The sequence below is a fragment of the Cherax quadricarinatus genome, chromosome 21 (genome assembly GCF_038502225.1).
Source record: "Cherax quadricarinatus isolate ZL_2023a chromosome 21, ASM3850222v1, whole genome shotgun sequence".
NCBI classification, from domain to species: Eukaryota; Metazoa; Arthropoda; class Malacostraca; order Decapoda; family Parastacidae; genus Cherax; species Cherax quadricarinatus.
Genome location: NC_091312.1, coordinates 7,450,447 through 7,477,035, shown reverse-complemented (window position 1 = coordinate 7,477,035; position 26,589 = coordinate 7,450,447). Strand labels below are relative to the sequence as shown.

The following is a 26,589-nucleotide window of genomic DNA, read 5'->3' as shown; positions in this document are numbered from 1 at the left end:
GCGCTCCCAGTAATTAAGGTGTTTTATGCGTGCTGTAACGGTTCTCTGTGCAATTTCTAGGTCAGCAATTTCACCTGCCTTGAAAAGTGCTGTTAGTGTGCAGCAATATTCCAGCCTAGATAGAACAAGTAACCTGAAGAGTGTCATCATGGGCTTGGCATCCTTAGTTTTAAAGGTTCTCAGTATCCATCCTGCCATTTTTCTAGCAGGTGCGATTGATAAAATGTTATGGTCCTTGAAGGTGAGATCCTCCGACATGATCACTCCCAGGTCTTTGACGTTAGTTTTTCGCTCCATTGTGTGGTTGGAATTTGTTTTATACTCTGAAGAAGTTTTAATTTTCTCGTGTTTACCATATCGGAGTAATTGAAATTTCTCATCGTTGAACTTCATATTGTTTTCTGCAGCCCATTGAAAGATTTGGTTGATGTCCGCCTGGAGCCTTGCAGTGTCTGCAATGGAAGACACTGTCATGCAGATTCGGGTGTCATCTGCAAAGGAAGACATGGTGCTGTGGCTTACATCCCTGTCTATGTCAGATATGAGGATGAGGAACAAGATGGGAGCGAGTACTGTGCCTTGCGGAACAGAGCTCTTCATCATAGCCGCCTCAGACTTTACTCTGTTGACTACTACTCTTTGTGTTTTGTTTGTCAGGAAATTATAGATCCATCTACCAACTTTTCCTGTTATTCCTTTAGTACGCATTTTGTGTGCTATTATGCTATGGTCACACTTGTCGAAAGCTTTTGCAAAGTTTGTGTATATTACATCTGCATTCTTTTTGTCTTTTAGTGCATTTAGGACCTTGTCGTAGTGATCCAGTAGTTGGGACAGATAGGAGCGACCTGCTCTAAACCCATGCTGCCCTGGGTTGTGTAATTGATGGGTATCTAGATGAGTGGCGATCTTGTTTCTTAGGACCCTTTCAAAAATTTTTATGATATGGGATGTTAGTGCTATCGGTCTGTAGTTCTTTGCTATTGCATTACTGCCCCTTTGTGGAGTGGGGCTATGTCTGTTGTTTTTAGTAACTGTGGGACAACCCCAGTGTCCATGCTCCCTCTCCATTGGATGTCAAAAGCATGTGATAGGGGCTTCTTGCATGAACATGGAGTTCCACGAGTCTGGTCTTGGGGAAGAGTGCATGGGCATGTCATTTATTGCCTGTTCGAAGTCATTTTGGCATCAGGATAACGTCAGATAGGCTTGTGTTTGCCAAATTCTGTGGCTCTCTCATATAAAAATTCATTTAGATCTTCGGCTCTCAGTCTGGTTAGTGGGTTGCTAAAAACTGAGTCGTATTGGGACTTGAGTAGCTCACTCATTTGTCTGTCTGGGGCTCCGTGCATACATGTCTGAACCTCGATTGTGTTGTGATATGAGTATATTGCTTTTGATATGGTGACATTTCATATCAGATCATCATTGTCAGTGAAGGTGTATTCTCCAGTCTAGTAGGCTCTATTATTTGCTGGTTTATGTGAACTTTGTGCAAAGATTTTGTGCCAGACAACATGCTTCCCCATTCATTACACTTAATCTTTATGCATAATTTTCACTCATACTGCTGTGCATACTACATATACAGGACACTCAATTCTAATATTAATCCTGCTCTGAAATTCTTTATTGATAGTTGCAGCAGAACTCAGGCATAATATTAGACACAAAAATCTCTATAATATTCCCAATGTCCAACTCGACCTGTGTAAAACCTTGATATGAATAAAAGGACCTAAAATCTGGAACTCTTTTCCTGAAGAGTCCAGAGGTTCCCTATCTGCCATCTACTTCAAACCTACTGTTAAAAAGCATCTGCATTCTTTAATGTGATGTCCCTGTTCTTGTTTTATCGATCCTTTAACTCTCATTTATTACTAGATAGGTATATACATGTACTGTCTCATCATATTTTTGTATCAGTTCAGGTAACTAGCTTCATTCTTATTGTAACTTTTATTAGAAGTTTATTTTGAATTAATTGAATGCTTTTAATATATGTACAGTATGTACTAGTATAATCTAAGTTTTCTTATTCTCAGGTATGTATCTTGCTATGATTTTATCTGCTGCATATATATTTGAGTAATTTTCATTTACTTTAAAATACCATCTCACATTTGTAATACGGTAATTAATTCTGAGATTTTTCAGTCCACATTTCTTCACTAATATTTCCCACCAAAAAAACAAGAGCTCAACACACACATGCACCAAATAGTCATATACAGTACAAAAAAAAATGAATATTGTCAAAAAAAATTAAATCAAGATCACTGTATAGTAGGACCGCTCTATCCACAAGTCCAGTTTCTGAGGTTTCAGTTATCCGCCGTTTACCCTGGCATGAAAATAACCCTTAATTTTACATAATAATGTGACACCAAAGTTCAAAAGTAGCAATGATGACCGTTCTCTAAGCCTAAGAGAAGTCGTGAAGTGCTTCCTATCGGTGAAAAATTGCTAATTCTCAACTTACTGTGCATAATTTATCGATTAACTTTATCGTAAGTATGTATGTAAATGAAAAATTACTTAAATACAGTGGTACTTTGACTTATGAGTGCCCAAACTTACAAGTTTTCTGAGTTACGAGTCGTCGCTTGGTCAATTTTTTGCTTTGAGTTGCAAACCAAAATCCGAGTTATAAGTGAAAAAAAAAAATATTTACTGAAAATGACATTTGGCAAGAACCTCGGCCTAAATGGCACAATGAAGGGTAGTTTTGGGACTTGGTACTTATAAAACAATGCTAGTACGATGTTCTCACTGGACGTAATCATGTAATTATCTTTAGTTATTCTGAATCCAAAAAATTGATTTGCTAAGTTTTTGACATTTGCAAAATATCTTGCTCTTTACTCCCACACAAATTCCAAAATATTTGGAATATTTCCAATAATCCACAAACCAAGAACAATCATTTTTTTATGATTCATGTCAATATTATTGTCTTTACTTCAATAATAAATGGTGGGCTTCATGAAATAGGTCAATAACTTCTGAGATATTGATATATCACTGCACTAGTGCAGTTAGCCTCTCAAAAACTCTGTTTTCTCTTACCCAGGACCAAAGATTATTATTATTATAATCAAAAATAAGCGCTAAGCCACAAGGACTATACAGCGCTGCTCCAGGACCAAAGAACACATTATAGGAAGGAGCAGTAATAATTTTATATGCTCGGACTGGTCCTGGACGCTCGCCATATTATGGCCTATTTTATTCATTCTAGAGTATATATCATGTTTCTATGTTACTTGTAGTGTTTGTCATATTCAATCAATACTGATAAATAAATAAGCCTTAGAGTTGATATTAGTGTTATGTTGAAGTATTTTCTCCTGCCCTCGGGGTGGTTTTTTGGTGGCTGGAGCAGACTACTGGCATTTCAGTTAATTTCAATGAGGAAAATTGATTTGATATATGAGCAAATTGAGTTATGAGGTCGGTCACGGAATGAATTAAGCTCGTAAGTGAAGGTACCACTGTATAGGGTTTGCTACTATTCGCGGTTTTGGGTTTCTGCGGTAGGTCTTCAGATATGGAGGTCCTACTATATAATACAAATTAAAAAACAATCTGAGTTTCTTTATTTTATCTAAAAAAATATGAGCAGACCACCTAGGTACTGAAGTTAGTTGCAGCTGTATCACTTATGCCATATCCAGAGTAGCCTTTGAAAGATAGTGCCTGTGAAAGTCCCTTGGTTAATGAAGAGTCAAAATAAAGGCAGAAAGATAATGTAATTACTCTATATCAGTTTACAAAACAGTTCATGTTTTCTTCCTAGTGCACAGCAACCATTGCTACACTGTATCACAGCTCAGATGAGCACAGCCAGCAAGACCCAACTGCTCAAGTAAAAGAGGTTCGGGAGCGACCTGAGGAAGGGAGCCTTGTGACATCTACTGGTTAGTCATAACAGGATGATTTTACAAGTGGTCTTCAGTAGTAGTAACATAAAAAGATTCCTATTTAAGTGTTTATATAATCACTTATTATATAATCAATAAAATTCATTATTAGCCTCGTGTAGCTGAAAATATATGTAATAATTGTATTTCTGGTCACCGTTATACAGAGAGGAGTATTTATGCTTCATAACATATAACTCTCTTAATAGATACACTTTTTTTAGGAGTAAAATATATTTAGATACATGCTGTTGAATGTTTTGAACAAGAGTACATATATACACTTTGCCACTAGTGTAGTGTTATTAAGGTACTCTCATTATTATTATTATCACATTGATGGGAAGTCAGTAAACCTGTAGAGCCATACAGCACCTACAGAATGAGAGATAAACAGATTTGGTCAAAGAAAGGGAAAGACAGTTTTGGTTCTTCATATTAAAAGACCTTGAGCAGTATCAAGGTACTGTTTCTCTTGAAAGGTATTACCTGGTAGATAAAGTTGATATTCTTTAATGAGATGTAAATGAGTTTTATTATTTTCTATATTAGTTATGGTCATGTTGATATTTCAGATTCAAGTATCATACTATACATTAATATTGATATTAGCTATCTTTTCTTTATTGTCAAGAAATTATAGAAAAAATCAAACACACTTAAGGTGAATACAGTACAGTACTTCAAAATCTGTATAACTAATATTAGCTTTACTGTTTGTTTGCATAGTATGTGCATGTTAATGGTGTTGCTGTCTTCATTAATTCAGAATCATTTAGTTTTGTATGTTACCTTGATTTGTATTACTTTCTAATTTTTTTATTTTTTGTCCTAGCAGACCCAGGCGCTAGTTCTACATCAGTATCAAATGGGCTTATAAAGCGACTTCTAGCACTCCACGCCATATTCCTCATATTTGTACATCTTCTGCGGTAGAGGAGCTCTTTCTTTACCCTTGTGTGTCTCCATCATATGCTGTCCATAACAAAGGGATGTAACAAAAATTATGTGACTAATATCTTCATTTTGATTGGAAAGAAATTCACATATTAATTTGAGATGTATATATAACTATCTTTAGAAAAAAAGGTTCTTACTTTAAAGATGTCAAAGTATTTGAAAGCCACTTCATGTATATATATATGTGTGTGTGTATATATATGTGTGTGTGTATATATATATATATATACAGGTCCTCCATCACAAATCCGGCATCAATGGGACCTGTATTGTGCCGGATTACTGAGTTTGCCAAATTACAGAGTGGTTAGGTTAGAATACACTTAATAAAATTAATCAACTTGAATTACACAGTTCATTGAACATCCGCAAAAACCGAACATTTCCGCTACTTTGAGCTCAATTTCAAGGTACTTTTCGTCATGAAAACAATCAAAATCATGTCTATTTCTGTAATATATCTTCCATTCTATCAAATGAGTCCAAAAAATGAGAATACAACCATAAAAACCATACGAAAATATACTGTAAAGAGGCGGCTAATGGCTGAGAAGTGAACTCCCTTATTTATCATCTGTCATTTTTATTTTTGTTGTATGTTAAGAAGCATCTTTCCATCATACATTGCCCAAGTTTCAATGAGATAGCCCAACAAACAATCGAGAAAAAAAAATATTTACCAAAAATCATATATGGCAAGCCCAAACCAGGTACTGGAAATAAGTCACTTTGACTTTTCTGGGTTATCCTAGGTTCTCTATACATACACTGCTATGTATGATAATCTATGTAACTGTATTTGTGTATACCTGAATAAACTTATTTACTTCTAGTCTCTCAACTGAGTACAAGAAACCGCCCATTCACTTATTTCAACTACCCAATAAAGTGGTCAGAAATTGGCAGTTTGGCCGATTTCACACAAATTTCAACAGATGCCAATTTCAAAATAGGATCCAGAATAAACAATGCAGACATTCCTGGCACTAAAATAACATTTTCTCTGTTCATTAGTCACGGCTCCAGGCCCCTCCTATATTACTCTTGCTTACCATTTGGAATTTTTATTCACAAAAAAAAAAAAAAAATAGAAGATTTACTGTTATGCAGACTACTGCATTATTGTAATAATTGTATAAATAATGTCAATCCATTCTTGACTCTGTACTGGAATTTATATTGGCAGGCGGACAGGTATTGGACGGTGTTTACTCTTGAGCTTCACTAAAGAATAGAGCATTTCCGCTACTGTGAGCGCAATTTCAAGGTACTTTTCGTCATGAAACCAATCAAAATCATATCTATTTCTGTAATATGTCTTTCATTCTATCAAATGAGACCGAAAAAATGAGAATATAACCATAAAAACATACAAAAATATACCGCTAAGCGGCCGCTAATGGCTGAGAAGTGAACTCCACTATTTATGGACTGATTTCTTTCATTTTTGGTGTACGTGAAGAAGTATCTTTCCATCATACATTGCCCAAGTTTGAATAAGATAACCCAACAAACAACTGAGAAAATAATAGTAATAATAATAATAATAATAATATCTTTATTTACTACACATACATGTACAAGGTATACAGGCCTAGCTGACATCAGTGACATACTACTGTATAGAAAGCCACTTGTTATGCTGAGTATTTCAAGAAAATTAGGTCAGTGTCCCAGGATAACACCCACACTAGTCGGCTAACACCCAGGTACCCATTTACTGATGGATAAACATAGACAACAGGTGTAAAGAAACACACCTAATGTTTCTACCTTGGCTGGGAATCGAATATTTACCAAAAATCATATATGGCTAACCCAAGCCAGGTACTAAAAATAAGTCACGTTGACTTTTTTGTGGTTATCCTAGGTTCTCTACACATATGCTGCTATGTGTGATAATCTATAGAGAGAAAATAACTTTTTTGTTTCATGTTTATTGTGGAGTACGAGTGTATATCATAGTTAGCCCTGTGTTATACTCTGTTTTCTCTAATATAAGCCACCAAGACAAGGATAGGAGAATGGTATTTGTTTACCATATCCTCTTCATTCCTCCGTCGAACTGCTCGGTGTTATGCCGAATATTATTCATTCTGGAGTAGTTAACATGTTTTATGTTATTTATATTGTTTCTTATGTCATATTAGATTAATTTTGATAGGCAAATAAGCTGTAGTGTTGATATTAGCATAATAATAAAGCATATTCTCCTGCATTATGAGACTGAGTTCATGGCAACCGACAGTGGCTTCAAAGCCACCTTATCTTTAATGGATAATGTACTGTGTAGGGGCTTTACATAATGAGAAGCATTTCTTTTATTCATTGGAGCCATGGCTAGGGCTAAAAGTAAGCAGGTTAAAACAATAAATGGAAAAAAGAAATTGGAATGACTTATGCAGCAAGTAGCGCCACTAAACAGTACCAGCAGGTTGGTGTGGCGACCCTGGAAATTTGAAATTATGCTAGCCAAAATTAGTGCCGAATAACTGAAGGAACCGAATAACTGATTGCCGGATTTGTGATGGCGGACCTGTGTGTGTGTGTGTATATATATTTTTTTTTTCCAACAAGTTGGCCGTCTCCCACTGTGTATATATATATATATATATATATATAATATATATATATATATATATATATATATATATATATATATATATATATATATATATATATATATATATATATATATACTGTATATATATATATATATATATATATATATATATATATATATATACTGTATATATATATATATATATATATATATATATATATATATATACTGTATATATATATATACTGTATAGTATATATATATATATATATATATATATATATATATATATATATATATATATATATATATATATATATATATATATATATATATATATATATATACTGTATATATATATATACTGTATATATATATATACTGTATAGTATATATATATACTGTATATATATATATATACTGTATATATATATATATACTGTATATATATATATATACTGTATATAATATATATATATATACTGTATATATATATATATATATATATATATATATATATATATATATACTGTATATATATATATATATATATATATATACTGTATATATATATATACTGTATATATATATATGTATATATACTGTATATATATATATATACTGTATATAATATATATATATATACTGTATATATATATATATATATTGTATATATATATATATATGTATATATATATATATACTGTATATATATATATATACTGTATATATATATATATACTGTATATATATATATATACTGTATATATATATATATACTGTATATATATATATACTGTATATATATATATATACTGTATATATATATATATACTGTATATATATATATATACTGTATATATATATATACTGTATATATATATATATACTGTATATATATATATATACTGTATATATATATATATACTGTATATATATATATATACTGTATATATATATATATATATATATATATACATATACAGTGGACCCCCGCTTTACGCTCAGCTCCCAATGCGACCAATTATGTAAGTGTATTTATGTAAGTGCGTTTGTACATGTATGTTTGGGGGTCTGTAATGGACTAATCTAATTCACAATATTCCTTATGGGAACAAATTCATTCAGTAATGGCACCTGAACATACTTTTGAATGAAATAATATCGTAAGCTGGGGGTCCACTGTATATTAATATATATACAGTGAAACCTCTACTAACAAGTTTAATCTGTTCCATAACCTTGCTCGCATCTGGATTTGCTCGTTTACAGAGTAAGTTTTCCTCATTTAAATTAATTGAAATGGAATTAATTCGTTACAGTGGAATTCCAGGCACCATAAAATACTTCAATAATTTCCCTAATATTAACTGTATGACTTATTTATCTATCACAATTTATGTAATATGACATAATAAACAATATAAATAACATAGAAACCTGATATATACTCTAGAATGAATAAAATATGTCATTATACATGTGGCAGCTTCGGCGCCCGACGAGTGTTTGTCTGGAGCCAGGACAAAATACTCCTTGAATATTTCGCTATCATCAATTTTTCTATCACAATTCATCTGATATGATATAATAAACAATATAAATAACATAGAAACCTGATATATACTGTAGAATGAATAAAATATGTCATTATGTGACAAGTGGAGGTGGCCATAACTGCTCCAGCATTGTTGTGTTAAACACTGCCATCTAATGACAGCCTTTTGAAGCCGTCTATTATTATAATTATTATTATATAGTACATTATTATACATGTATTATTATTATATGTATTATATTATAATTATTATTATTATATTATATTACTATACTATTATTATATGTATTATTATTATTATTCATATTATTGTTATCTGATTTTATCACTATCTGATGGCATCGTTATCTGAGGGTCCACTGTAGTATTATTATTATTACAAGATAAATAATTTGGAATTTTTATTCACATAAAAAATAAAAGATTTACTGTTATGCAGACTACTGCATTATTGTAATAATTGTATAAATAAGGCCACTCCATTCATAGAACATTTCTGCTGTTTTGTGCTCATTTTCAAGGTACTTCTCATCATGAAACCATTCAAAATCATATCTATTTCTGTAATATATTTCATTCTATCAAATGAGACCAAAAAAAACAAGAATTACAACCATAAAAGCATACGAAAATACCGCTAAGGGGCAGCTAAATTCTGAAAAGTGAACTCCATTATTTATGGTCCGATTTCTTTCATTTTTGGTGTACGTTAAGAAGCATCTTTCCATCATACATTGCCCAAGTTTCAATAAGATAGAACAACAAACAAATGAGATCCAATTCCCTGGATCAAGGAACCTCCTTTGAGGCCCGCTCACTTATGGAAATTTCGCTCATGTATGGAAGCAAAAAAATGTACCAAATGTATGTGTAGATGCGACCGCACTGGCTGGCTTGTAAACACTGGTGCTGAGGCCACACGTGGGATGCATCCCGGACGAATCATGTAAGGCGAGTTTTTTATTGTGAAGCAAGGCAAAATTTTTGCGTTCAAATGCTTCCTAACGTAACGCGATGCATTCGTAAGGCGGGGGTCCACTGTATATATATATATATATATATATATATATATATATATATATATATATATATATTGTATATTATACAGTGGAACCTCTGGTCACAAATGCTTCCAAACATGAACAACTCAGTTCACGACCAAAAAATTAGCCAAATTTTTGCATCTAGTCACAAACATAATCGGGTGCTGAACAGACACAGCCACGCCAATTTTCACATTCCGTGCCATTTTTTATCATGCGCCAATTTTCCCCACTTCATGTGGTTTGTGTACACCTAACAAAGACCCTCGCCTTGTAGTTGGTCTCGGTCAGATGTGTGTTCATTCGCTGTGAACTTTGTGTTGTATTTCATGTGTTTTTTAATTCATTTTGTTTTCTTGGTTGTTTACGGTATGTTTTTTCTCTGTTATTTAAGTTTTTTCTCTATTAAACTGTGCATTATTTTGTATAATTACACAAATACAGTTATATAGATTATCATACATAGCAGCATATGTGTAGAGAACCTAGGATAACCGAAAAAAGTCAGTGCCTTATTTTCTTGAATTTTTTTTTTTTGGCGTGTGCTCGTTTTTGTCGATTAACTCAATAGTTATTCATAAATTACAGTAATTACGACCATGATAAATTCAGATTAGCAATGTTTTATCAGCAGGTAGTGCACAAACAGCTTCTTGCAGTGCCAGTACCCAGCTAGGGCTTGCCATATATGATTTTTGGTAAATTTTTGTTTTCTCATTTGTTTGTTGGGCTATCTTATTGAAACTTGGGCAGTGTATGATGGAAAGAGGCTTCTTAACATACATCAAAAATGAAAGAAATCATAGGAAAAATAATGGAGTTCTCTTCTCAGCCATTAGACATCCCTTAAAACTCTTAAAAAAAAAAAATTGTTTACAGCAAATGGCTCGTAGGGGTCTAGAATGGACTCGTACAATGTTAGTTTTCTCTGTTGTTCAAGGTTTTCTCAGTGTTATTCAAGGTTTTTACATTTAGTTTACTATTACACTGTGCATTCTATGGTATAATTAACAATTTTTGTGCTTAAAAATCTTAAAAAAAAAAAAATATTTACATACAGTTCTTAGGAGTCTGGAATAGATTAATCAGATTTACATGCAACCCAATGGGGAAATTAGGTTTGGGTCACGACCAGAGTTTTGTAACGAATTATGGTCGTGACCAAAGGTTCCACTATGTATATATATGTACACACACAATGACTTATATATATTTAATAAAAACATACACTGTATGTCCGAATTTTTTGGGGAGAGGGAGATGGAGCATCATCTTGATTTGGAGAAAGGGTTTATAAAAGCATTTTAAGAGAATTAGGTAATGTGTTACATGATACCAATTGATTTTGTGGAGTGGAATATTTCATTGAACTACGTCATTACCCCTAAAAATATATTTCATGATAAAAACAATCCAACTTCATTAATATTTAATATCTTCACTGTAAAAAACTACATACTATATTTATTATAAGTTTACATTTTTTCTAGTGATTACTTTATTAGGAAATCTGATAATAATTTCTAGATTTCATGATAGTGGTTTTAATAAAGAAAAAGGCCACAATAAGTTTTTTCTTTGCCAAATGAGAATTTTATATATTGTAATTGTGAATTTACATGTATAAATTGTGATAGGTTTAATGTGATTATTTTTCAAACACTGCTCTGCACTTGATTGTTGCATGTGGACCAATTCTCTATATAATTTTTTCAAAGGTAAAGCCATATGTCACACTATGTGTTCTTTAGTGATAATGCCACAGTTACTACTTGACTGAGAATGTTGGCACTTTGTTCAATATACAGTAATTGTGGCTAACTTGAGATTATATTTTTAACTAAAAATATATGTATATTTTGTTTGAAATATTAATTATAAGAAGGACTAGTTGATCTCTTTTCTGTTGTATAAAGTGATAACCATCATATCTAAAATAGCAATAAATGATCTTCAGTTTTTACTCATTTAATCATTGTTATTTTAGTCAGTTACAATGAATCAGGCTGGAAATATTTTTATGTTCCCTTTATTATGAAGATGTGTGTGATTGCTTGCATAATGTATGAGAATATTTTAAGATTCTGCACTGTGTAATCTTGCAATAAAAAGCTAACATGGGCAGGAATAATATAAGAAGGTAAAGAGAATTGTGTTTATTATATTTGATTACAAAAGTTAATGAACTTAGTTATTAGAAAACTACCATATTCACTTAATGGTAACCTTGCAACATAATAAAATAATCAGTAAAAGTTTTTTTTACCATTATTGGCAGTCTCCCACTAAGGTAGGCTGACCCCTCAAAAAAAACAAAAAAAAAAACACATTCACTGCCAGTCATTCAATAGCTTTTTTTGGGGGGGCCATAAATATGTGAGCATCACAATTTGAATGGCCCTCAGAACAGCAAGAAATTAATACAGTAATATAAAATAATTTTTTGAGAAGTGCGTGCTCAGTAGAGAATTGAAATTGAAATGTGCTTTAAAAATGGCAGCTTCTAGAAACTGACAAATATGAAGCAGTTTTAAGTTTCTAAAGATGAATGGGTTACCATGTCATAGCTCACATGCAGAAGTGTTACTTTAAGTTTATTCTAATACAGTATTCTTGTAGAATTAAAAGTGCCCACAAAATCAGATGCCTCATTAATTTCTTTTACCTCAGTTATTAAATAAAATATTCTCAAAATTACAAGCTGTATGTGTATATATTTCCTGTACTCCAAGAATACAGCAGTTTTTTATATATATTGTATACGTTTTGTGTATTTCAATTCATAATTGGTATATACTGTATTATTATTGGATATGATTTTTTCTCCGATGCATTAAAGGTTATCTCATTTTACTGAAAACATTCTTAATTTGATTTGCACATTTATTGTGTGTTAAAAATTGACATCAGGCTACATGTGCATAGACTTTTGGCTACTGTATCTGCTGCTGTTATGCAGCTGTGCTTCCCTGTAATGCCAAGCTTTGGTGTTACTGAGTCTGTGTTGTAGAGTCCCATCTCATATTTGTAAATATTGTAGCTGATCCCAGCTATTACATCTTTATTAATTATTGCTCTTTAAATTCTTATCATTAGTGCTGCAGGTTCCTCATATTTATGTACTAGCACTAATATTTAGTATGCACTTCATTGAAAAGATTTGCCATAAAAATTCAAGTTAGCAAACATTGAACTAACAACAACTAGACTGTTTTAATTTGTGACAAATTATAGCAATGTAGCAAGTACAGTACATTTTCAAAGGGTTCTCAGTATTGTAATAACTTAATTATTTGAAGAGGCTTGTTTTGTATCAGAGGTCTTCTTGTCATTAAAACCTTTATCATCCATATGAAATGTACCTTTGGCACACAGTTTTTAAATAATTTATCAAAATAAATATTTTGTTAGATTTGAGCCAGACCTAACATGGCCAGTCAGGAAGTGTGATGTGTTGTCTTACTGGTGCTGTACACTGATTGAAACTGATGGGATTTAATTATCTATCCTTTATGAGATAGAGTGGTAGATCCTGTATAACTGTGTTCAGAAATACCACTGCTAGTTATTCATTTTGATTGCCATGTGCTTTTCATTTGGCCATTGGAGTGTACTGTATATGAATTTGTGCTAAAGCCACACTTAGAACTTTCCTACTTTAAACATGTAAGAAATATTATTTTCTGAAGGGCTATTATTGTAAATGTAAGTATTTAATGTGTGGTTAGCTGAAACTTTCATTGCTTAGCTCAGGTTTAGTGCTTAATTTGGTTATAATATTATTATTCATTGCATAGTAGGTATCATATTAAAGAAACATACTGGTATACAGTATGTGTTATTACTTCCTGTCCTCACATTCAAATTTATGTTTCTATTAGATAAATAACTTCTGTTATTATGTTAACTGTATAATTATTAACTCACTGAATTACCCATACAGTATTTAATTTTTCTCATACACTTTTGGTAGAATCGTATTAAAAACATTTTAGTTGCTGGGCATACATACATGTGCTAAATGTTGACTTACCTTTTACTGAAGGAGTTCTATCTGTTGGTTTATCCAGCAGAAAGATAAGCATAGTGGCTGTGTGATTTGCTTACAGTCATAGTGGAAAAAAACAGAGTAGACATGGGAATTTTTTTTTTTAAATTTCAGAAAAAAGTAAGCCAACCGAGATAACGGTAGAAATTTGTGAAAAATGGAAAGAAATTTGTACACATGTAAAATAACTACCTAGTGGGCTATACTGTCAATGTTATAGAGCTAAGATTTTAGCAAAACTACTGTACATTTATCATGGAAGTTTTTTCTGTGAGTGAGACTATTTGATCTCCATCCAAAAATTAGAACATACTGTTCTTTAACTTATAATCCACATTATAGTGTATTTTGTTTACTTCTTAACCCATAGGAAACAGATGTATTCCATTTGTAGCAAGTATTCCTCATTAAAGTAACTTACATTTATGCTTATAGTAACCTGAGCTGCCTCATGAAGAATAGTTAAAATGTTTAACTAGATGTTTGAGTTCTACAATGTATTTTTTGTTAGTCACCATATATAGAATTAAAGAAAAATAAAAAGCCAGATAGATTATTTTAACAAGTAAAACATGTCATAGTTTTTTTTTTTAACAATTTGAAATACATAATAATTCCACACAACCATAATCAAACTGCTGTACAGTATTTACTTTGTGTATGCTGTTTATGATTGTTGCGTAACATTTTTGTTATCCCTTTTGATTACATATAATTATCACTTTATTTATTGACAACTTTTATGTAAGTTGCACTCTAAATGGCATACATTTTTGGGAATTTCTTTGTAAATAAGAGAACTAAAGAAAAACTACTGTCCAGTAAATTATTTAGTTTTGCATTAACTCTTGTAGAGTTCATGTTGTGTTTTGAAGTGCAACATCAGATAAACACTCCAGTGGTTAAACATAAAATGCTTGTATATAGTTTTTATGTATACTTGAAATAAGTTCCATGAGATTAATTTGTAGCCAAAAGGTTTGATTCACTCAATAGCTGAGTAAGTGGCATATAGCTGTATTTGTATATTTATTTCAATTGTTTTATATTTTTTGGTGTATTGTGAACATATTGCGGCTGTATAGTCCTTGTGGCTTAGCGCTTCTTTTTTGATTATAATAATAATAATGTGAACATATTGCAGAGAGCGAGAACGAGAGAGAGAGCATGTTTAGTATGCCTGCAACAACTGTGTATGCCAGTAATAATACTGTATCCACATACTGAGGTTAATTTAATATTTATTTCTTGGCCTATACATTTTAGATATGATTTTAATTCTTTTGAATTATATTCAACAGAATTAAAATTGGGATGAAAATTATTTGCACTAATTTGATACTTGTACAGGCTGGCTACCTCATGTAACTAATTTACTATGTTTATCTTATCCCCAAAAATGTTGAAGACTTTTGTAATTCCTGGTAATTTCAAATCATTTCTTTTCCCATGTACAGCAGTTTTGCCACTTAGGTTGTGACCATAGCTTTCCTAGTGAATTAAACCTTCATATGATAAACCAAAGAAATTAATTTTAATATTATAGAAATATAAGTTACTAATTTGTACTGTGTATTTGCTGTAGCCCAAAAATATGGGCTTTTGGGATGATGTATCAGTCAGCTAGTCAGTCAATAAACTTGAAACATACATGGCTTTTCTTTGTATATGCTTACACATGTTAAGGCACCTTTCATGAAAAATTATTATTTTTTATTTTTTTTTTTAACAAGTCGGCCGTCTCCCACCGAGGCAGGGTGACCCAAAAAAGAAAGAAAATCCCCCAAAAAGAAAATACTTTCATCATCATTCAACACTTTCACCACACTCACACATTATCACTGCTTTTGCAGAGGTGCTCAGAATACAACAGTTTAGAAGCATATACGTATAAAGATACACAACATATCCCTCCAAACTGCCAATATCCCAAACCCCTCCTTTAAAGTGCAGGCATTGTACTTCCCATTTCCAGGACTCAAGTCCGACTATAATGTGGTATTTAGAGACACACGACAGTCTCTCCGCTAGTCAATATGGCTTTCGTAAGGGTCGTTCTACCATAGATCCCTTTCTACGCTTGGATACGTATGTTCGTAATGCCTTTGCGAATAATCACTCAGTTATTGCCATATTTTTTGACCTTGAGAAGGCATATGACACAACTTGGAGGTATAATATTTTGGCCCAGGCCCATTCCTTAGGCCTCCGAGGCAATCTACCATCCTTCCTTAAGAACTTTTTAACTGACAGACATTTCCGTGTTCGAGTCAATAATGTTCTTTCCCCGGACTTCGTCCAAGCTGAAGGTGTCCCTCAGGGATGTGTTCTAAGCACAACACTTTTTCTCCTTGCTATAAATGATTTGGCCTCTGTTCTTCCACCCAATATTTGGTCATCACTCTATGTTGATGACTTCGCTATTGCTTGTGCAGGCGCTGACTGTCATCTTATTGCAGTTTCTCTCCAGCATGCGGTCGACCGTGTTTCCACTTGGGCCACCACGCATGGGTTTAAATTTTCAAGTACCAAAACTCACCAAATTACTTTCACTAGATGCTCTGTTATCTCCGATCATCCTTTGTATCTCTATGGCTCCCGTATCCCCGAACGTGATACAGTCAGGTTTCTAGGCCTTCTCTTTGACCGTTGGTTATCCTGGAAACCTCACATAACCTCTCTGAAGGCAACTTGTCACAGCCGGCTAAACCTTCTTAAAACCCTTGCTCATCTTTCCTGGGGAGCTGATCGTCGAACTCTGCTTCGCCTACATTCAGCCCTCGTTTTATCAAAACTTGATTATGGTGACCAGATTTATTCCGCGGCCTCTCCTGCTACTCTCTCTAGCCTTAACTCTATCCATCACCAAGGATTACGTTTGTGCCTTGGTGCTTTTCGCTCTTCCCCTGTTGAGAGCCTCTATACAGAAGCGAATGTTCCATCCTTGTCTGATCGCCGTGATGCCCATTGCCTTCGCTACCATGTACGCTCTCACGATCTACACAATCCTTCCATTTATAGAATGGTCACCGATATTAGTAGACATTCTTTATTTGTTCGCCGCCCCTGTTTGCTCCGTCCCTTTTCTCTTCGCCTACATTCACTCTTGTCTTCCCTTCAGTTACCACCTTTATATGTTCATGTAGCATCTCACTTTTCCCTACCCCCCTGGGAAGTTCCAGCTGTTCGGGTCTGTTCTTTCTCACTCCCTTGCTCGAAAGCTCAATTGCCTATGGTGGCTTCCCACTCTTTTTCTTGATCACTTCCACTCCCATTCTCATGCCACCGCTGTGTACACAGATGGCTCTAAGTCTTCAGACGGCGTCGGATTCGCAGCAGTGTTTCCGGACAGCGTCGTGCGGGGACATTTACTATCTTCAGCTAGCATTTTTACTGCTGAACTGTATGCCATTCTTGCAGCACTTATTCGTATCTCATCTATGCCTGTGCCATCATTTGTAGTAGTCTCAGACTCCCTTAGTGCTCTACAGGCTATACGAAAATTTGATACATCTCATCCCCTAGTTCTCCGTATCCAACTTTGGCTACGCCGTATCTCTACCAAACATAAAGATATTGTTTTTTGTTGGGTCCCTGGTCATGTCGACGTACAGGGCAATGAACAGGCAGACACTGCTGCGCGGTCAGCAGTACATGACCTACCAATTTCCTATCGAGGTGTTCCATTTCTGGACTATTTTGCTGCAATAGCTACCCACCTTCGCACCCGTTGGCAACAACGTTGGTCAACTCTGCTCGGTAACAAACTTCATTCTATTAAACCGAGCATAGGTTACTGGCCGTCTTCTTGTCATCAGTGCCGAGGTTGGGAGACCACTCTCTCCCGCCTTCGCATTGGTCACACTCGTCTTACTCATGGGTATCTCATGGAGAGGCACCCTGTTCCTCTCTGTGAGCAGTGTCAAGTTCCAGTATCGATTAGCCACATTCTGTTAGACTGCCCTCTCTATCAACGAGCACGCAGAATTTACCTCCAACGTCGTCTTCGTTCTACTACTCTCTCTTTACCTTCCCTTCTTGCTGATGGATCCTCCTTTAATCCTGACTCTCTCATTGACTTCTTGACAACGACTGATTTACTCCACAAACTCTGATGATACTTTTCGCACTCCCCTCAGCCCTTTCTAGTTCAGTCTCTTGCTGCCCTTTACCCTTTCACCATCCACTGCCCTGCTGTTATCTGTAACCTATTACTCATCCATCTCCCTTTTGCCACCTGATGCCCTCGCTTCCTTCCTGCCCTGCAGCGGTGTATAGTCCTTGTGGCTTAGCGCTTCTTTTTGATTATAATAATAATAATAATAATAATAAGTCCGACTATATGAAAATAACCGGTTTCCCTGAATCCCTTCACTAAATATTACCCTGCTCACACTCCAACAGATCGTCAGGTCCCAGGTATCACTCGTCTCCATTCACTCCTATCTAACACGCTCATGCACACTTGCTGGAAGTCCAAGCCCCTCGCCCACAAAACCTCCTTTACCCCCTCTTTCCAACCCTTTAGAGGACGACCCCTACCCCTCCTTCCTTCCCCTATAGATTTATATGCTTTCCATGTCATTCTACTTTGATCCATTCTCTCTAAATTATTATTATTATTATTAATTGTCCATCCCGTTTCATTGAGGCCAGTGGTGGTAGTGTTTACCATGCAGATTGGAACGTCTGGGAATGTGCTGAGCTGCCCTACTGAATTCCAGAAGGTGGCTTCATGTGTTCTTGGGTGACAGGAGTATCCCTCAGAGCTGCCTGTCAGTTCTGGGATGTGATGGCTAATGGGGGATATGACACTTGGTTGGTTTCTGGTTACCCTTTTCTTTTGTCAGCCAAAGTGGCTCAGTGGATGGGTGGTTGCCATCTTGGATTGCTGGTTTACTGGCATGATGGGTAGAGTAGTGTTACGTTGGTATGTCTTATGACTTTGATAGTAAGGTTCTCACTACATGTTCTAGTGTGGGGTAGCTTTTACATAAAGGCCTTATGTCTAGGGTAATACTTACATCATGACTGATCATCCTCAGTGTCTCTGATCCTTTCACCAGCCCTCTTCACAGGTTACTTAAACCACTACTATAAAAATATAATTGTATTCTAAATAGATATATACAGAATATACAATTACAGCATTCACATATTCAAAACATAAGTCTACACACCCCTTAGCTGCTCTCCCACATGGTGCATCTCAGCAACTTTGCCCTTCTCTCTTCATGACTAATCCTCTTCAAGGGGGGGCTCCTTGTTGTGGTGAAGATGCTCTTGGTCTGAGGAATTAGACCTGTCGGTCTCCTTCCTCAGACCGAACCTAATTACCCCCCAATCCCCCCTTCCCTATCCCATCCTCCCCTTTTTCATTTCCTCCTCCTCCTCCCCACCCCTCCCTTTTGCCCTTCCTCTTTTTGGCCTTTGGGATTTCTCCCACAGGCGCGCTAGTTCCTAGGTAGGGGAAAGGATACCGGGGTCCATCCCATTCCGATGAGGTTCTTAGCGGTGGCGTAGTTTGCCGTGGAATCTGGATCGCCTGGGGATGTCCTGATCCCTCTCTGGTATCCCGGAGTGTAGCTTTGGGTGTCTTTCGGGGGACGGGTGTGTCTCTGGAAGCCACCTTTCGGATTCCGGGGGTGGTGGCCGAAGGAGGTATGCTTTGTGGCGGATATCCGGCAGCCATCTCTTTTGTCCACCTGCATGAAGGGTAGGTATGGCACGGGTTCCATGCTGCACCTGCGCTACTAGCAGTGTTGAGGTCCTCTTGGGCGCGGAGGGAGATTTCCGTCCCCTTCATTCCTCCTGGGAACTATTCCTCCCCGCTCCCCCCTTTTTTTATTCTTTTTTTTATTTTTATTTTTATTTTATTTTCTTCTTTCTTTTTCTTCTTAAAAACAAAAAGCAAAGGAGTAACCTAACCATGGAGAACCCAATCCATGAACCCACTACCCCCGGGCCCCTTCTTGATACCGCACCCCATTCTGACCCTGCCTTGTTTTTAGACCACTCTTCAGACACTCCTGATGCCCCTGTACCTCTTGCTGGTGCTGTTTCCTCACCCACTTCAGGTACCGGGGCTTCGACTGACTCCTTCGATTTGTCTGACCTCCGCTCTCCTTTGACTATGCTTCCGGCCTCTCCCTCTACGGTATGGCAATTTTCGAATCGCCAGCCCGTTTCACAATGGACCAACTCTGGTCCTACTCCTAAACGCCAATGTCGATCTCCTGATGATGTTCCTTCGTTACCTTCCCATTCTACCCGGAAAAGACTGACACGTCATGCACTCCCTCTCCAAGCTCAGTTTCAGACCACACAATGGACTAAATTCTTTACTTTAAGACTGACTACTTCTGCCTATCTTTCTGACCATAGTATTGGCAAAGCGCTCCTGCGTCATGTTGGTAGAGATATTTCATTTCATGCTCTCAAGATCGTCACTGTCCAGAATGCTACACAAGCTCATGATCTTTCTCTCCTTTCGCATATCGATACTACTCCTATCACTATTGAAAAACATCATTCTCTCAATTCTTGTAGTGGTACTGTCATTCTGTCCAACAGAATTTCCAGTCATGTGGCAATGACATTCTTGAACAGCTGGAACTCCAGGATCTCCCAATCCTCAAAGTCGACACTTGTGTCCTTCCTGCTCGTGGGCGGAGACATTACCCTTGCAATGTGGCTTGATTAACTTTCGACAGCCGAGAACTCCCATCCTCTGTTTATGTTGCGGGACATAGGTTACAAGTTCGAAAGGTGATCCCTACACCGCAACAGTGTAGAAATTGCTGGCGTTTTGGTCACCCAGCAAAATATTGCAGATCTATAGCCAAATACCCAGTCTGTGGTGCCGACGACCATTCTAATACATCTTGCAGTCAACCTCCATCTTGCCTTAATTGTAATGAAGCTCACCCTTCGTACTCCCACCGTTGCCAGGTCTACTTAAATGAGCGTGAAATCCGTTGCCTCAAAGAGGCAGAAGGCCTCCCTTATGCTATGGCAGTTACTCATCTCCGCCTCCAAGGAAGACTACCCTGTGTTACTTATTCTCGTGTTTCAAAACATCCCCCCACTTCTGGGGTCCCATCTTCTGCAGCCTCCTCTGTTGTTACCCCTCCCATAGCCACTCCGGCATCTAATCCTTTTGCTGTCCTTGGCTCTGACGTCCCGACTACAACTCAGTCTGTTCTCACATCTTTGCATCCTTCCTCACAAGCCCCAGTATCGACAAGACCTCGTACGACACCTTATACCAATCGCCCCTCCACTTCTCAGAAGTCCAAAAAATCCACATTGCTCAAATCTTCTTTGCCCCTTCCTTCCCTTCTTCCACCTCCACACTTTACCTTTTCAGTCTCTGTGCCTAGTTCTTCCCCTCTCTCTAGCTCTATTACAAGTGTGGAGGTTCACCCTCCTCCTCGTACTATGCCTTCCACCCCCGTCCCCTCCCAAGTTTCTCCCACTTCTGCCACCTCCCAGGTTTCTGCCTCTTCTGTCCCCCCCCACAATTCATCTCCAGTCCCCTACACTCTTTTGTCCCCCTCTACTTTGGTACAGTCCATTACTGTCCCAATCTTTACTCACCTTCCTCCTTCTACCTCCAATATGGTCTCCCATACATCTTTGAATTCAGAAACACTTGAAGCCATTTCAGAATATATTGCAGAGACTAAACCTTCAATGGACACTGATTCACTTCCTGTTCCTTCTCTTCCCTCTCCTCCATCTTCACAACTCCATTCTTCGCAGCGCTCCGTTCCTTCGCTGCTTGAACGTTTTCCAATGCCACCACACGTTGACTTTTCTAACCCCTCTAGTTCTTAGGTGCCCTTCCCTACGGATTCCTGGCATTTTCTTCATTGCCAATCATGGCCTATTTACAGTGGAATATCCGCGGCCTCAGGGGTAATCGGGGTGAGCTTTAGATGTTGCTTTCCAGGTTTTCCCCTGTTGGTGCTTGCTTACATGAACCAAAATTACACACAGCTGTTTTCCAACCTATCTCAGGCTATAATTTATTGTATTCTTCGGATCCTTTCTCAGATGGGACCTTCTTCTACGCAATGATATTCCGTACTGTCAACTATTTGTCCACACCTCGCTGCATTACACTGCAGCCCGTATCCACTTGAATAAGTGGTTTACAATATGTTCTTTATATCTCTCTCCTCGAGCATTTTCTATCCCAGATTTTGCCTTTCTAGTTTCATCCTTACCACCACCACTTCTGTTACTTGGTGATTTTAACGCCCACCATTTCCTCTGGGGGGGTCTCATTGTGACTCACGTGGCATCCAGTTGGAGGCTTTCCTCGCCTCTCACCCCCTCCCTGTTTTAAATACGGGTACTCCCACCCATTTTGATCCTCGTACTCATACTCTATCTTGCATTGATCTATCAGTCTGCTCTTCCTCCACTGCACTAGACTTCACCTGGTCTGTTCTACCGGACTTACATGACAGCTATCATTTTCCAATCATTCTTGTTTCTCCTTCTTATTCACCACCTTTCTGTAGCCCTGGCTGGCAATTTGATCGGGCAATTGGGACCTTTACTCGCAACTCACTGCTTTTAGTGAGGTTCCTTCTTCATCCTCCATTGATGAGCTCCTACACCTCTTCTCGACATCAGTTTATACCGCAGCTTCTCATTCTATACCCCAAACCTCAGGCAGGCATTTTCAGAGTGCGTGCCTTGGTGGTCTCCTGCTTGTGCTCGTGCAGTACGTTTGAAACGTGCTGCATGGGGCAGGTACCGATACAATAGAACCAATGAGAGACTTCTTGATTTTAAGCAGAAGCGTGTGATTGCTCGCCGTGTTATTCGTGATGCTAAACGCACTTGCTGGCGAGACTATGTTTCCACCATCACCTCTGCTTCCTCTATGAGTGCAATCTGGAAAAAAGTGAGGAAAATGAGTAGTAAATACTCTCCTGACCCGGCTCCTGTTCTACGGGTCGCCGGTATTGATGTAGCAAACCCTCTTGACGTTGCCGTTGAAATTGGCACTCATCTGGTCCGTATTTCCCGGGGACTCCATCTATGCCCCTCATTTCTTTCCTCAAAGTCTGCCAGAGAGTTAGTACCCTTGGACTTTTCTTCTCTCAGAGAAGAACAGTATAATGTGCCTTTTACACTTCAGGAACTGGAGGCAACACTCTCAGCTTGCTGATCATTGGCAGCTGGACCTGATGATTCATATTCGTATGTTACAACATTTACATCAGTCAGCCCTTGTAGTCCTCTTACACCTCTTCAATCTTATTTGGGCACAAGGAGTTCTTCCACAGCTGTGGAAATCTGCCATTGTTCTCCCTTTCCGCAAGCCGGGTACTACAGGACATGATGCCTCCCACTATCGTCCCATCGCTCTTAATAGTGCAGTTTGCAAAGTGATGGAATGTCTGGTAAATCGACGTTTAATGTGGTATTTAGAGACACACAACAGTCTCTCCGCTAGTCAATATGGCTTTCGTAAGGGCCGTTCTACCATAGACCCCTTCCTATGCTTAGATACGTATGTTCGTAATGCCTTTGGGAATAATCACTCAGTTACTGCCATATTATCTGACCTTGAGAAGGCATATGACAACCTGGAGGTATAATATTTTGGCCCAAGCCCACTCCTTAGGCCTCCGAGGCAATCTACCATCCTTCCTTAAGAACTTTTTAACTGACAGACACTTCCGTGTTCGAGTCAATAATGTGCTTTCCAAGCTGAAGGTGTCCCTCAGGGATGTGTTCTGAGCACAACACTTTTTCTCCTTGCTATAAATGATTTGGCCTCTGTTCTTCCACCCAATATTTGGTCATCACTCTATGTTGATGACTTTGCTATTGCTTGTGCAGGCGCTGACTGTCATCTCATTGCAGTTTCTCTCCAGCATGTGGTCGACCGTGTTTCCACTTGGGCCACCACACATGGGTTTAAATTTTCCAGTACCAAAACTCACCAAATTACTTTCACTAGATGCTCTGTCATCTCCGATCATCTTTTGTATCTCTATGGCTCCCGTATCCCCGAACGTGATACAGTCAGGTTTCTAGGCCTTCTCTTTGACCGTAGGTTATCCTGGAAACCTCACATTACCTCTCTGAAGGCAACTTGTCACAGCCGGCTAAACCTTCTTAAAACCCTTGCTCATCTTTCCTTGGGAGCTGATCGTCGAACTCTGCTTCGCCTACATTCAGCCCTCGTTTTATCGAAACGCGATTCTGGTGACCAGATTTATTCAACGGCCTCTCCTGCTACTCTCTCTAGCCTTAACCCCAACCATCAACAAGGATTACGTTTATGCCTTGGTGCTTTTCGCTCTTCCCCTGCTGAGAGCCTCTATGAAGAAGTGAATGTTCCATCATCGTCTGATCGCCGTGATGCCCATTGCCTTCGCTACTATGTACGCTCTCACGATCTCCACAATCCTTCCATTTATAGAATGGTCGCCGATATTAGTAGACATTATTTGTTCGCCGCCCCTGTTTGCTCCGTCCCTTTTCTCTTCGCTTACATTCGCTCTTGTCTTCCCTTCAGTTACGACCTTTATATGTTCATGTAGCATCTCACTTTTCCCTACCCCCGGGGGAAGTTCCGGCTGTTCGGGTCTGTTCTTTCTCACTCCCTTGCTTGAAAGCCCAACTGCCTACGGTGGCTTCCTGCTCTCTTTTTCTTGATCACTTCCACTCTCATTCTCATGCCATCGCTGTGTACACAGATGGCTCTAAGTCTTCAGAAGGCGTCGGATTCGCAGCAGTGTTTCCGGACAGCGTCGTGCGGGGCATTTACTACCTTCAGCTAGCATTTTTACTGCTGAATTGTATGCCATTCTTGCAGCACTTATTCGTATCGCATCTATGCTTGTGTCATCATTTGTGGTAGTCTCAGACTCCCTTAGTGCTCTATAGGCTATACGAAAATTTGATACATCTCACCCTCTAGTTCTCCGTATCCAACTTTGGCTACGCCGTATCTCTACCAAGCATAAAGATATTGTTTTTTGTTGGGTCCCTGGTCATGTCGACGTACAGGGCAATGCACAGGCAGACACTGCTGCGCGGTCAGCAGTACATGACCTACCAATTTTCTATAGAGGTGTTCCATTTCTGGACTATTTTGGATCTGTGCTCCAGTTCCCCGAATTAAGCCTGAATGCCTTCCACATCCCCCCCCCCAGGCGCTGTATAATCCTCCGGGTTTAGCGCTTCTTCCTTGATTATAATAATAATAATAATAATCTGAACTATTTTGCTACAATAGCTACCCACCTTCACACCCGTTGGCAACAACGTTGGTCAACTCTGCTTGGTAACAAACTTCATTCTATTAAACCGAGCATAGGTTACTGGCCGTCTTCTTGTCATCAGTGCCGAGGTTGGGAGACTACTCTCTCCCGCCTTCGCATTGACCACACTCGTCTTACTCATGGGTATCTCATGGAGAGGCACCCTGTTCCTCTCTGTGAGCAGTGTCAAGTTCCAGTATCGATTAGCCACATTCTGTTAGACTGCCCTCTCTATCAACGTGCACGAACAAATTTACCTCCAACGTCGTCTTCATTCTACTACTCTCTCTTTACCTTCCCTTCTTGCTGATGGACCCTCCTTTAATCCTGACTCTCTCATTGACTTCTTGACAACGACTGATTTACTCCACATACTCTGATGATACCTTTAGCACTCCCCTCAGCCCTTTCTAGCTCAGTCTCTTGCTGCTTTTTACCCTTTCACCATCCACTGCCCCACTGTTATCCATAACCTATTACTCGTCCATCTCCCTTTTGCCACCTGATGCCCTCGCTTCCTTCCTGCCCTGCAGTGCTGTATAGCCATTGTGGTTTAGCGCTTCTTTTTTTTATTATTATAATAATTCATGACTAATCTCTGGGCTAACCAGTGTTTTGACACACTTTAGTCACCCTGGGTATGGTGGCCGCAACTTAAGTTATAAAAACTCACCCCTGGAGCACACATAATGCCCAAAAGAGATAGAAGGACCCAGAGGTCCCGCCAGCTTGAAGTCCACCAACAGAGAGAGAGGGAGAGGGAGGAGCCTAGCTAAGCTCCTCCCACCAAAACAAAAGACTGTTGCCAAGCACAATTCTCCAGTTACCACAATTCTACCACACCTTAATTTTACTTTTACAAAAAGAATTACAACTTCATAAACTACTTATTTAAATTGTGTGTTTGTGGGTCTATAGTATAACCTATTATATTGAGAAAAACAGGCTTGACTCAGCTGCCTTACAGCCATAAGAGTAATCTGCTCTTATGACATTTAGAGCTAAGTCCCCATCAATTCAATATAATTAGGTATCCCAAGGTAACTTATGGGGAAATAGGCCTTATTCAGCGCGAATGAAAAATTTTTGTTGAAAAATTCACAAATTGAGTTAATCTTACAGAAAAATAGCTTAACTCTCTGGCAACACAAGGGTACCAGAATCATTGTTCTACGACATTCCTACAAGGAATAATGATTA

The 26,589-nt window shown here is 37.6% G+C and overlaps 1 protein-coding gene and 1 long non-coding RNA gene across 5 annotated transcripts in view; one reads left to right on the top strand and one right to left on the bottom strand.

The window, feature by feature from the left end:
- LOC128689082 (cell adhesion molecule 1) overlaps positions 1-5,715 on the top strand; it is a 109,223-nt gene extending 103,508 nt beyond the window's left edge. The window contains exons 6-7 of one of the 2 annotated variants that reach the window (XM_053777165.2): positions 3,800-3,920; positions 4,762-5,715. In XM_053777165.2, coding sequence (XP_053633140.1) covers positions 3,800-3,920; positions 4,762-4,859 — 219 coding nt within the window. In that variant the 3' untranslated portion in view covers positions 4,860-5,715. Of the gene's footprint in view, positions 1-3,799; positions 3,921-4,758 lie in introns of both variants that reach the window. The other variant, XM_053777164.2, reaches the window with a different exon arrangement.
- Positions 1-26,589, bottom strand: part of LOC138853021 (uncharacterized) — an 82,532-nt gene that overhangs the window by 29,821 nt on the left and 26,122 nt on the right. The window lies entirely within an intron of this gene.